General features: G+C 42.6%; 1 protein-coding gene across 1 annotated transcript in view; it reads right to left on the reverse strand.

Annotated features, from left to right (window-relative positions):
• Nucleotides 1-1,833: 1,833 nt before the first annotated feature.
• Nucleotides 1,834-13,751, reverse strand: part of Tet2 (tet methylcytosine dioxygenase 2) — an 83,998-nt gene continuing 72,080 nt past the window's right edge. Inside the window, 4 exon segments of the mRNA XM_013023841.1 lie at nucleotides 1,834-5,880; nucleotides 7,921-8,278; nucleotides 10,260-10,458; nucleotides 11,175-11,217. Coding sequence (XP_012879295.1) covers nucleotides 4,442-5,880; nucleotides 7,921-8,278; nucleotides 10,260-10,458; nucleotides 11,175-11,217 — 2,039 coding nt within the window. The 3' untranslated portion in view covers nucleotides 1,834-4,441.

Here is a 13,751-nt window from a genome sequence, read left to right on the forward strand (position 1 = left end):
GTTTGATTCCTCAGCACCACATACACATAGAGTGACAGAAGTGGCGCTGTGGCTCAAGTGGTAGAGTACTAGGCTTGAGCAAAGGAAGCTCAGGGACAGCACCCAGGCCCTGAGCTCAAGCCCCAAGACTGGCAAAAACCAGTCAGGGGGAAAGACAAATCAATAAACAAGAGAAATATCTGGCCTTTGGGGGCATTAGACAGTTTAATATGGAAAATGGAAGATATTATTTTGCTACATGTATAAAATACCACAATAAAACCTCTAAAAACACACTAAAAAAAAAAGCTGAGAGACTAAAACAGACTGCTGTTGGGGGGTGGTATTTGTGGGAAGTGAGGGGATGATAAAGGTGAATATAACCCAAGAGAGCAATGAAGCCAGTTGACATTGTTTTAAGAAGTGGGAAGTAGGGTAGGGGAAACTGAGGTTGATGTGGTACACTGTGCCTCTCATCCCAAACTCTAGAGGAAGCTGAGATTAGGATTGCAATTCCAGGCCAGCCTAGGTAAAGAAGTTTTCAAGACCTTATCTTAAAATTGCTGGGCATGGTGGCACATGCCTGCCCTTCTCGTTGTAGCAGTGATTCTAAATAGTCGGATCAGGATGGAGCTGTGGCTCAACTGGTAGAGCACTAGCCCTGAGAGCTTCAGGGACAGCATCCAGGCAGAGATCAAGTCCCAGGGCCAAATAAAAAGAAATAGTAGGATTAGTGAAAAATGTGAGAGCCTATTCTGAAAAATAACCAGAGAGAGAAAACAAAGGTAGATATGGCTCAAGTGGTAGAATGCCTATGTAGCAAGTAGAGAAGCCCAGTAGTGTTTCCCCTCCCCTCCCTCCCCACCAAATCCCACAAAACTGTAGACCCACAAAACCCCTTTTTACCTCAGTAAAGGTAACAGTCACTCAGGAAGCAAACAGAGATGTCATCAACACAACACGTAAGAGTGCATTAAATAAATATAAATTTTATTAAAAACACTCACATAGCGTTATCAGGAATGATATAATAAACAGCTTTTTCAAATAACCTGCATTCATAACATTACAATACTTACAGTATTTATAGCCATCCTCAGATTTTATAAACCAAATGTCTCTCGAAAATGAAATGAAAACTAAGTTAAAAAAATAAAGCATAGAAAAAATGCATGTCCCCGTTCATTATCTTAGTGTCAAACTGCAAATTTCCTAGATGAGCTAAACCACTAGCTTTAGAAGTGAACTGTCACTGTGCGTCCATCAAGATGAAAAAATTCATTCAAGTAAAGTTGACACCCCTCAGAAGCATTTTCAAGTATGGCTATCGAGTCAACCTGATAATTCCTATAGAAGCAAACCGTAGATCGGCTTTCCATTCATTGTGACTGAGGCAGGTTTGATATTTACAATGAGAAATCTGATATTTACAAAATGCCATTCAACCTCCTCTCTTCCTAATCCATTCTTCCCAACACTCTGGACCACACTTTCCTGCTCCTGCTGGCCAGTAGTTTGACAAATGACAGCGGACAACACAGAAACCAAATATTCTAGAGGGATGGCTGACCCTCCATCACCAAATGTTTTGAGTTAGATAATATAAGTAAAACACATGGCTTGTATGCATAGCATACATTTTAAAAAATGCTTATAGAGCTGGGCCCTGGTGGCTTACTTGTCTAATCCCAGCTACTCAGGAGCTGAGAGCTAGAAATCCCGGTACAAAGTCCACCTGGCCAGGGAAGTCCATCAGACTCTTACCAAAAAAAAAAAACAAAAGTTGGAGCTGTGGCTCAAGTGGTAGAGCACCAGCCTTGAGCGAAACAAAAAACAAAAACAAAAAAACATAGAGACAGCTCCCAGGCCCTGAGTTCAAGCCCCCAGTATTGACACACAAAATAAAAAGCTTATACATTGGACACACAGCCAAAAACTTGTGATATTTTTTTAACTCAAAACAAAAATTCATCTTAAGATCTGACCAATGAAACTCAAAGGACTCCCTAGATTAAGAATGTTTTTGAAAAGCTAGTAAGCAAAAATATATTTAGACTGAAATGTAATTATACAGTCCTATTGCACACCATACCTCTATGTTGGGCCTGTTTAAGGTGGGGAGGGGTCTTCCTAGAGTTATAAACTTATGATTGTTTGATAAAAACTACCCCCCCTAAAAAAAAACACAAAAAAAAAAAACAAAAAAAACCCCTAGACAAACCACTTTCTTTCAGGATTAAAAGGCTTCTGGCCCAACAGTCACTTGCCAAACTTGTGCCGCTCAATTTTCCCTTTATCAGCTCAGTGCATTCTATTTTCATGTAATAATTTCTTCTCCATCAAAAAGCCAAAAAAAAAAAAGGCCCAGTACTTTAAAATGCTTTTCTTTACAATGACTAGCCAATAGATTTACAAAATTAGTTTTAGTTACTTACATCAATACATATACAAGGAAAATAGGAGGGATTCAAAATAAAAGGGTTAAATCCCTGAAAAAAAAAGGAATACATTTATTAACCTAAAACAATTTTACATAAACACAGGTGACATTGGCATAGGAGAACATGAGCTGAGATATCCCTGAATTTTTAGAACAAAAAGGTTGATGTTCAAGTTATACTTGCTAAAAAATCAAGTATTGATTTAAAAAAAAAGTATGCTTTTTTTTAAAGCAATAAAAAATGACTTGAAAAACAAAATGGTGGTACACAATGCTAAACTTCCACTCAGTTCCTATCTTATTGCCACACTAATATTGAGGTATATGACAACCAGGGACATCACTCAAACCATTAATTCTTCACTCACATTATGATATATTTGTAGCAGGCTGAGTAGCACCATTGTGATGTGAAATCTGCTTTCATCTCATGTAAGTATGGGTGTATATATATATATATATATATATATATATATACATACATATATATGTATATATACACACATATACACAAATATGTATATATTTAAAATTTTTACAGTACTAAAATACTAAAGCCTTGCATTAAAAAAGCTTTGTTTACAATTTAATTTACTATACAACTCTTTTAACTTCTTTATACAAATTAATGATTTTAAATCACCACAGCAAACCAGCTGCCTGTTTTTATTTATTTATTTTTCGTTGCCTTCTTTGTAACCATCAAGATTCAAATGGAACTAACCCTGTTTATTCAGTCCACTTCAATCTTCCTAAGCAATCACAATGATGAACACAAGTTTCAACATAAAAGCAGACAGCCGTTCTGGTCTCTGAAGATCACCTAGGTCTGGAGACCAGTGCAAGCTTCAGTAACTAAGAGTGGCTGAGTCTTTAGCATGTGGCTAAGCACAACCCACAGCTAACGGAAAATTCTGCATAAAAAAAGGTACATTTCTGAGTGACAAACTTGTCATACAGTTTTGTATTGGACTGTATAGCATGGGAAATGAGCACCAGAACACATGTGTCTTATGGACTGACGTATTCCTTTGAATCCAGTAAGCTTTCAGGGTGTTTTTTTTTTAAAAAAAAATTCTTTTTCATCTCAAAATAAAAGTAAACCTTTGTTTCTTTCTTAAACATCTCAGTACCTTCGCATTGTTCAAGTTGCCAAGGCTTAGGTAGGCAAAGTGCTTCTAAAACACCATTTAAAATAGTTAGACATATACATGTATACAAACATATGTGTGTATATGTACATGCGTACATTTATTGTCCTATAAGGACGTGAGTGGATGAACAAGATCCAGAGGCCATTAAAATGTCCTTTTTTTTTTTTAAAGTAAGCTTGTATAAGAACAGATCACTTTGATTAAAAACTTGAATGCAAAGGTACCCCTAACTCTTCAAGGGGTGTTACCACGAGGGTACATTGACAGCAACTTGATGATAGAAAGGCATTGTTTTTAGCTATTAAAGACACCATTTTCTTAGCACCAGTTTGTAGCACTTCCAAACAAATTCAGTGTTTTGCTGCTACTCAATGCTTCTTCTTGTAGCTATATTGATAAATAAGTTAATATTAAGAGTACAGTAAGAACTGCATGTTAAAAAGCCATGATTCCAGTATTTCAGTACATTGTATATTCAGCACCAGATGCTATGTGAAGATTCCTGCAACTGTACGGTGACAGTTTTTGTGTCCCAACACTACGCAAACCTTATGTATTATTCAAAGTGGCCACAGATAGGCTGAGCTGTTAAAGGGAATCACATTTACCTATTAGACCCTCCCATCACAGAACCAGTGTTTGAAAATGGAAACGAAATCAAGGATATGTCCACACCTTTTTTTTTTGTTTTTTGCTTTTTGCATAGAATGCTTTTTTTTTCCTGGACACCATTGGTGAATGACCACTTGGGGATCAGTGGAAATGAAGCTCCCCTGTTCCCCTCTCCACCCTGCCCAGGTCTTGAGAGCTACACGAAGCACTAGGGTGGCTGTTGTCAGTTCACATGGGGTCACTGGCCGTAGGGACCTCACATGTACCTGTTGTAGGGCCCTGTGACCCTGGTGAAGGCGTATGGAGACGTGGTCACCGTGGAATCGGTGGTCACCGAGATGGTCTTTTCCACCAGAGACTTGATGAAGCGCAGGTAGGTGGGCTCCGCGGGCTCGTGCGGCTCGGCCGGCTCCCGCTTCGCTTTTTTGCCATGCGTTTTCTGAGGCACATAATCCGGGCCGTACTTCTCACACTCTTCCTCTTTCTCCCGAGCTTTTTCAGCCATTTTGGCTTCCCAGTGCGCCAGGCCGTGCTTTGGTTCATTCATACTCTTGTGTTGGTAAAAGACCAGCGAGATCCTGGTGGGATTGTTCCTATCTGGGTTCTTTAGGGGGGTGGTGGCATGAAGCTCCCGCTTTGCGCACTCAATGAGCAGGGACCCATGAGTTGGAGCTACAGCCAAACCCCCAAGGTCAGGATCCAGGAAGCTCTGTTCACTGTCTGACCAGACTTCTTCGTTGTCCTCTTTACCCGGACCCACCGCCTGGACCACAGGCATGGGCTGCCGGTCCTGACTGCCAGCATCGCTTAACCTGTGCAGCACGCTTGGAGGAGCGGCGGCAGCCCCGTCCTGGCTCAGCCCTGGAAACATCTTGGAAAGCCCGTTGGTGGTGTGGGCAAGCGCGTTGTTGGTCTTGGGTTGCAGGTTCAGGGTGTGAAGGGAGCCCAGGCCTGTGCTGTAGTTGGGGGTCGGGGGAGCAGGTGGCTGAGGATCACTGTTCTTACAATCTAGGCTTGGGTTGCTGGAACTGGGTGGTAATCTGGAAGCAGCTCCCATGCAGGGGTCTTCCGGCTCGGGAGCCGAGTGGGGACGGAAGGGCCCCGCCTGGCAAACACTTGGTCTCAGGGTAGAACCGCCGGAGGTATCGCCCTGCAGGTTTTGGTTTCCATAGTACTTCGAAGTGACCCTCTGGTTGTTGCCATACCTCTGCTGGTAGAGTGTGTGGATGGGTGGAAGATTCAGCCTGGAGAGATGGTCTTGGTTTGGGTATCTGTATAAATCCATGGGTTGAGTCAGGGACGAATAGGAGCCCAGATAGGAGGAGCAGTTGTCCATGGATGTAGTGCCATTGCACTGATAGGATGGGTACTTGTTATTCTGATTTAAAAGTCCAGGATAGGGGTGCGTGGGATTAGAAGAACTCAGATATGAACTAGCAGCCTGGGGGGAGGTGGAATAGAGATTCATGTGGTTGGCGCCACCATAAATATCTGACAGGTGGGGGGAACTTGGATAAGGACTGATGGGATTGGGCCGTCTCATGTACACATTGCTGCACCCGGAGGAAGAGGAAGAGCTGACAGATTCTGATTGAGGGTTGCTGGTCAAAGTGTGCTGTGGCAGCGGCTGGGGTGCCTGGGGTCGCTGGCTCTGGTGGCTCTGTGGGGTGACTGGTCCAGAATGTCTAAAAAGTTCTGTAGACAGGGTAAGATGGAGAAGAAACAAAGAGACAGGATTATTATTTGGTGAAGTTTAGTGAAGGTATTTTACTATAGGTGTGCACTCAAGATTATGTAACCTTTGGCCTGGGGAGGTGGCTCAGTGGTAGAGTGCTTGCCTTGCATGCATGTGGCCCTGGGTTCGATTCCTCAGCACCACATAAACAGAAAAGGCCGGAAGTGGAGGTATGGCTCAAGTGGTAGAGTGCTTGCCTTGCATGCATGAGGACCTGGGTTTGATTCCTCAGCACCACATAAACAGAAAAGGAGTGGAGCTATGGCTCAAGTGGTAGAGCGCTTGCCTTGAGCTGAAGAGGTGAGGGACAGTGCCCCAGCCTAGAGTTCAAGCCCCACAACTGACAAGAAAAAAAGTATTGGTAACCTTGCTTGGGGCCAGTGGCTCATGTCTGTAATCCTAGCTAATCAGGAAGCTGAGATTTTGAGGATCACCATTCATAGCCATTCTGGGGAATACAAATCCAGTTGACTCTGATCTCTTAATTAACCAGAAAAAAAAGCTGGAAGCGGAGATGTGGTTCAAGTGGTAGAGACCCATTCTTTGAACAAAATAGGCCAAGAAGAGTGATACCCTGAACTCAAGACTCAGTACTGGCATGGCACATATGTGTGTGTGTGTGTGTGTGTGTGTGTGTGTGTGTGTGTAAACACATGCATGCACACACGTATGTACAATGCAACTCTAGAAAGCAAAGGCTTTCATTACTATCTGGCATCTTTTTTTCCCTTCATCTACAAGAGTTAGAAATATGTAGAAGTAAAATGCAGAACTTTGAATCATCTACTGTGGTAAGGGAAGAAAGAATTGTAATAAACATTTGCCGGCAGGTATTCTACTGAGATCTTCCTCCCCACATGCCTGTCTGAGTGTCTCTTCTTTCTTCTCCCCATTTCTCTTCCTTGACTTTGCTTTTCCTTCCCAAAGGTTTCTGTAAGGTCACTTCAGGTGGCTTTTTCAAATACCCATTGCAAGTAGAGGTGTGATGGAGCAAGAGGCACAGGTGTGTTGTAGAAATGGGCTGTTTCTAGAGCCCCCTGCTCACTTCCTCTATCTCTGGAAAAGGGCCAAAAGCCTAAGATCTGGCAGTAAATTTAATGAACATTGTCTGAAGAAAACCACTCAGAAGGGACAAAGTTCAAACTGATCATACTTCACAGCCACAGTGGGCAGTGAGCCCAGCTGACTTCATGGAAGTCAGCCAGCTAACCAGGATTTATTAACTATCTTTACCATACTGTTCTACATTAACTTAGTCCCTGTGAGCTTGGGAATTCATCAGTAGAGAGATTTGCTTTCACAAAGGATTGGCGGTTGGTTCTAAGCAAATGTGTATCTGTAAAAATATACATTTGTGTGTGCTTTTTTTTTAACAGCCAAGGAAAGAAAAATTGGACTGGAGGCAGGATTCAAATGGTAGTACTCCAGCCATTTGTAAGAGTTTGACACTCTGAACTCAGTACTAGCCCTTCCCCCCCTACAAAATACATCTACCCCTTGTTGCCAATAAATCACATTTTAAGATGCCATTTTTTTTAGTGTTATAGTCTTAAGACTTGAAACATCCTTAAACTTCTCTTCATTCCAATATTTTGTCCCCCATGGATTTTATTTTTCATTTGGAAACATTTATCATATTTTTTGCTATATTTCTACTGGTCCTACCCAAATTTGAGGTCTTGGTTTATTGTATGTCTCCAACTGCTCTTCTTTTAATTTAGCTATCTTTTTGCTATCCTGTTGACTCAAATCCCATTCTACCACTTAGCTGTTTAAAAAAACCCACAAATTTCCTAATTACATACAATAAAATCCAAACTTCTCCCAGAGGAGGTACTACAGAACAAGTAGTCCTTGCCACCTTTGAGAAGTTTCTTTAGTGCATAGAACTAAGACCTGGCTGATCCCTTGCTGCCCACATGGATTTCCCTCGCTCAGGATGAGTGGATGCGTCATGCCACATCTGGCAAAGCCCCCCCTCCCCCCCCCATGGCACTCACCTGCCAGCTGTTTGGCCTGGCCTACAGTTTCAGTCTGCTTTGTCCGTGATGAGGCTGACTTTTCCTTCTCATTCTTGCTTGAGTTGTTCTCCAAAGAATTGGAAAGCTTCTCAGCGGCAGCTTTCCTGGCTTCAAGTTTCCTTTGTCGACAACTCTTGGCCGGCTCGGCTAGCATCCGGACTTTGTGATGAAAACGGGTCAGAACCTCAATAGCACCACTGCGTTTTTTCTCCTCCTGGCCTTCCACACTCCCAAACTCATCCACATCAGAGATTTTGTACAGAGGCAGTACGTGGAGCTGCTCATCCTCAGGTTTCACTCCAAATTCTCGATTGCCTTCTTTTGTGAGGGTGCATACCTGGGAGGGGAAGGGGGGCAGGGCAGCTACAGCGGCAGGTCCCAAAGGACTGCATGGGCTGGGTAGGATGGATGAAATGCAAATTACTGTACGCCTGTGTCTATTTGAGTCTACTGGGAACTATTACAGGTCCTGACTCGAGAGACCACACCCTCCAACTAAAGGAGTAAACCTCTCCATTTTATGTATGGGACAAGTGGGAAGCTCCTTTTAAAAGATGCCAAAAATCAGATGCTGGTGGCTCACACCTGTAATCCTAGTGACTCAGGAGGCTGAGATCTGAGAATCAGCCCAGGTGGGAAAGTCCATGAGACTCATATCGCCAATTAACTTCCGAAAAGCTTAAGGGAAGCCGTGGCTCAAGTGATAGAGCACTAGCCTATCACTAGCATTAGCAAAGCCCAGAGACAGTGCCTAGGCCCTGAGTGCAAGCCACAGGACATACACACAGATGCACACACACCCACACTGCTTCCACTGATTTCATCTGATGCTGATAGACAACACCTCCTTTACCTCTGCTCCCTGCTCATACTGCAGTGGAATTTCACAAGTCCCATGCCTGCATTCTAACACTGTCCAACAAATTCAAGATACTTCTACAAGGTAACATAGTGAAAAACAGAAGCTGAACATTTGGTTGAATTGCCTGGCAGATGACTTAACATTTCTTCTTCTGTGGTAATCATTATACATATTTTAATTGTGGTACTACAAAAACCATGCAAGATGGTTTTTAAAATACTTGCTTTTGGGGCTGGGAAGGTGGCTCAGTGGTAGAGTGCTTGCCTTGCATGCATGAGGCCTTGGGTTCGATTCCTCAGCACCACATAAGCAAAAAGAAAAAAGCCGGAAGTGGTGCTGTGGCTCAAGTGGTAGAGCTTGAGCTGAAGAACTGAGGGACAGCGCCCAGGCCCAGAGTTCAGGCCCACGACTGGATCCCCCCGCCCGCCAAAAAAATACTAGCTTTTGGGGAGTATTTACTGTTTGCTAAATGGGAAAAATAAGAGACAAATTAATATAATATAAAATCAGTGGACGATACTTTTTAAAAAATGTACACATAACAGTCTCACCATTATATGGAAATAGCGGTTAACATGAGATAATATGGTGAGTTTGTTACTTGCTACCCAGAGTTTTCCAAAGTCATGTTGCCAAGGCATCTTTTTCCTCACAAGCAAATTCTCCTTTTCACGGTGGGGGTGGGAGGCTGGGTAATCTGGATTTGAACTGAGGGCTCTGCTGCTTTTCTGTTTGCTAGGCGGGAACTTGGCCATACCTCTTGCTCTTCTTGAAATAGGATCTTGCTTTTGCCCAGATTTGTCTGGGACCTGACAGGTGTGTGTCACCATGCCTATTTGTTGGTTGAGATGGGGAGTCTTATGAACATTTTCCTCTAATATCCCCAGTAGCCAGGATGACAGCTATGAGCCCCAAGCGCGGGCCCCTATTAAGACATCCAAGACTTCGTTCCACCTCCCTCCAGAGTCAAATTCCCTTTGATTTTCGATCTCCACACTTTCTATCACCCTCCTGGAAGGAGACAGGGCTATCTCTAGAACCTACAATAACTAAGTGATGAATTATTTCACTCATTTCTCAGAATCTATGGTAGGTATATAGAACCTAGCATAGTAAATGCTGAATGCTTGACAATGGAGGAATTTATATGTGGTTGGCAGGCCTTGTGTTTCCCTCTAGAATTACGATTATTCCCTACCAGGTATCCTGAATGTCTAGAGATTGTTTAGAAATGGCCAAGTACAGACGATGATTTAGATTACCACTAGGAATTCCACACATTCCCAAAATAGTTTTCTACTATTAAGAAAATCTGTTCCGAATAGTAGTTGGTAGGCCAACGAAGGTCTCCTTGCCAACAGCACTTCATGTATGCACGCTTGCTCTCTAGACACACCTTCGGAGAACCCAGTACCGTAGGTCTCCACTCCCTCTGGGGAGGGCCAGCCCCTCTTACCAATGTGCTGCCATTCGGCATGTTGTGCAGGTCCCTGTGGGCATGAGCACAGAAGTCCAAGCACGCGGTCACCCCAGAGAACGGGCGGCCTTCCCCCAGACCCAGGCGGCACTCTGGAGCTCTGTGTTCGAACTCAATCTGAGAAGAATAAAAGCATGTGTGTCAATTAAGGGCATTGGGTTTCACTTGTAGATAGAACCTCATATTCTAAATACTCTTGCATAATAAGTAATTTAAATGCTTATTTTAAGCCAGGGACCAGTGGCTCAGGCCTGCAATCCTAGCTACTCAGGAGGCTGAGATCTGAGGATCGTGGTTCAAAGCCAGCCCAGGCAGTTAAGTCCATGAGAGTCTTATCTCCAATTAACCACGAGAAAACCAGAAGTGGTGCTATGGCTCAAGTGATAGAGCTAAAGAGTACCTTGAGCTAAAGAGTTCAGGGACAGCACCCAGGCCCAGAGTTCAAGCCCTACAACTGACCCCCCCCCAAAAAAAGAAAAATAGTATCTGACTTTTTCTGTACCATCTACCCATGTAACCATTGCCATGAGTCAGATTACAAAGTGCATAGGCAGCTTTCTCTTTGAGACCATGCTCTTCCCAGGATGAGGCATACATTCTATTTCTTTTTTTCACTTTAGTATCTAAGATTTCCAGTCGGATGTTGAAGAGAAGTGATGAGAAGAACCGTATTTGTCTTGTTCCTAACCTTAGGGTAAAAGCATTCAGCCGTTGAGTAAAGTTCAGTATTATACAATGCTTCTGATTGTTCACCTGCTCCCCCTTACAGATAGAGATACTTCCTTTCTATGGGTGCAGATTATTAAGTGCTTTTTCTTCAAAAACTGATCATATTATTTCCTGCTGAAAGATTGAATGACTTCAATCTTTCAAATTATCTTTCAGTAGTTATACAAAGGGGACATTAAGGTTTGTGTGTCAAAGGAGCCAAGCATTTCTGAAAGAACTTCAGTTTTAGTCATTTGGTAGAACTTTTATATATTGTAAGATCTGATTTATACTATAAGACTTGATTTGCTAAGCTTGCAAAGAAATGTTTACACAAGTATTCATAAGCATTGGAGTGTGGCTTCATTTTCCCTTCATGCCTTTCTCTGGTTCTACTGTTAGCCTCAGAATGAGTTGGGAAGTTTTGACACTTAAACTCTGGAACTGTGAACAAAACTGGCAGCATTTCTTCCTTAAATGGGTCAAGGGGCTGGGAAGGTGGCTCAGTGGTAGAGTGCTTGCCTTGCATGCATGAGGCCCTGGGTTCCATTCCTCAACACCACATACGCAGAAAAAGCCAGAAGTGGTGCTGTGGCTCAAGTGGTAGAGTGCCAGCCTTGAGCTGAAGGGCTGAGGGACAGCACCCGGGCCCAGAGTTCAGGCCCCATAATTGACCAAAAATTAAAAAAAAAAAGATTAAAAAAAATGATGGGCCCAATTTGCTAAAGAATCAGCTAGGCCAAGACTTTTCATTTAACTACAGACTAAATAGACCTAAAGAACAGAGAGCTATACAAGGTCTAAATTGTTTTCCTGTAGTGAGCGCTGGCAATTTGTCTCATTTAAAGATCTCTTTTGGGGGCTCTCTCCATCTCATCTAATTTGCTGGACTCACTAGTATAAAGTGTTAACATTTCTCCGTTTAATATCTAAGGGATCTTTTGTGGTCTACTCTCCTTTCCTTATTTGTTGTAGTGCTGGGCATTGATTGTACCCAGAACCTTGAGGCTGCCAGGCAAGTAAGTACTCTACCACGTGGTCTAGTCCTTCTGCATTTTGTATCGTGCCACTAAACTTTGTCCTATAGGCGTCAAACACTTGATACCCCTGTCTCTACCTCCCCAGTAGTTGAGATTGCCAGATCTGTGCTACCATACACCTTTGGGGTGAGCTGTGTTTCTCCCCCTGTACTTTCCCCCGGAAGTACTGAGAATTATTAAACCCAGCCAACTTGCCAAGCCAAGTGCTCTACCATCAAGCTACCTCTGCAGCCAATATTCCTACTGTATTCCATCTATTTTGTTCCTTATTAGATTGTCTTTTGGTTTCTCTGATTTGTTCTCTTAGTCTATGTATTTTATTTCATTTATTCTTTGTATTTTCCCCTTTATTCTGCCCTTTAGGACTTAAATTGCTTTTCAATATCCAGTTTCTTGAGTAGATGCATCGAATACTGACTTGAGAAATTGCATTTTTCTAACGTCATGTTTAATATCATTTCTTGTCATTTGGTTTGAAATACTTTGATTTCCCATGTGATTTCTTCTTCTTTAGCTCTATCTATAATAAGTTTGTTGCTAAGTTTCTAGACACTTAAGGAACTTTTTAGGTACTCTTCTGGTACAGAATATTAATTATAGAGAATATACTAGCATTTTTAAATTTATTGGTAATTGTTTCATAAACCAGAATATCTTGGAAAATATCTACCTTGGTAAACCAAGCTTATGTACCTGGATATTATGCTAATTTTGCTGTTGGATGAGAGCTTTCTACACATTAATTAGGCCAAGTGGGGTAAATGTTTTGAGTTTGTTTTTTTTTTTTAGTCTTATGCTTTTTTAATTCTTTTCTTTTGACTTCTATCAATCATTGTAGTAAATTCAAATCTCATTGTGTGGATCTTTGTTTGATGATTCCGCATTTGAACTCAGGGCCTCATACAAGGCAGATGCTCTCCTGATCACTGAGCCACTGGTGATTCTGAGACAGGGGCTCACTTCTTGCCCAGACATAGGCCGAGACTAAAACCCATTTATGCAGGGTATTGGTGGATCACGCCTGTACTCCTAGCTACTCAGGAAGCTGAGATCTGAAGATCTCAGTTTGAAGCCAACTTGTGTAGGAAAGTCTGTGAGGCTTGTATCTCCAATTAACTGCCAAAAAAGCCAGAAGTGGAGCTGTTGCTCCAGTGATAGGATGCTAGATGAGCAAAAGAGCTCAGGGACATCATTCAGACCCCGAGTTCAAGCCCCAGGACTAGCACACACAAAAAAGATGATTTTCTGACATGTGCACCTGCCTCTACCCTACCCTGGCTTTTTTCATATTAACCAACATGTTATTTCACATGTCTGTCCTATTAAGACACAAACATTGCATCAGTTCTGCATGTCCCTAGTGAATAACCACAGAACAGTACCTGATGGGCCTTCACATAATGTTTTTATAGTTAATACAGTGAAGACTTCATGGTTCCGGTTTTTTGTTTTTTGGGGCTTTTTTGCCTTCTTTTGGAGTAATGTTTGTCCCAAATTACTTATCTAAGATACACTAATACACAAAAAAGAAGCAAAAAGGGGGCTGGGAAGGTGGCTCAGTGGTAGAGCGCTTGCCTTGCATGCCTGAGGCCCTGGATTCGATTCCTCAGCACCACATAAGCAAAAAGAAAAAAAGCCGGAAGTGGCGCTGTGGCTCAAGTGGTAGAGCGCTAGCCTTGAGCTGAAGAGCTGAGGGACAGTGCCCAGGCCCAGAGTTCAGGCC

This window comes from Dipodomys ordii, unplaced genomic scaffold, assembly GCF_000151885.1.
Source record: "Dipodomys ordii isolate 6190 unplaced genomic scaffold, Dord_2.0 Scaffold70, whole genome shotgun sequence".
NCBI lineage: Eukaryota > Metazoa > Chordata > Mammalia > Rodentia > Heteromyidae > Dipodomys > Dipodomys ordii.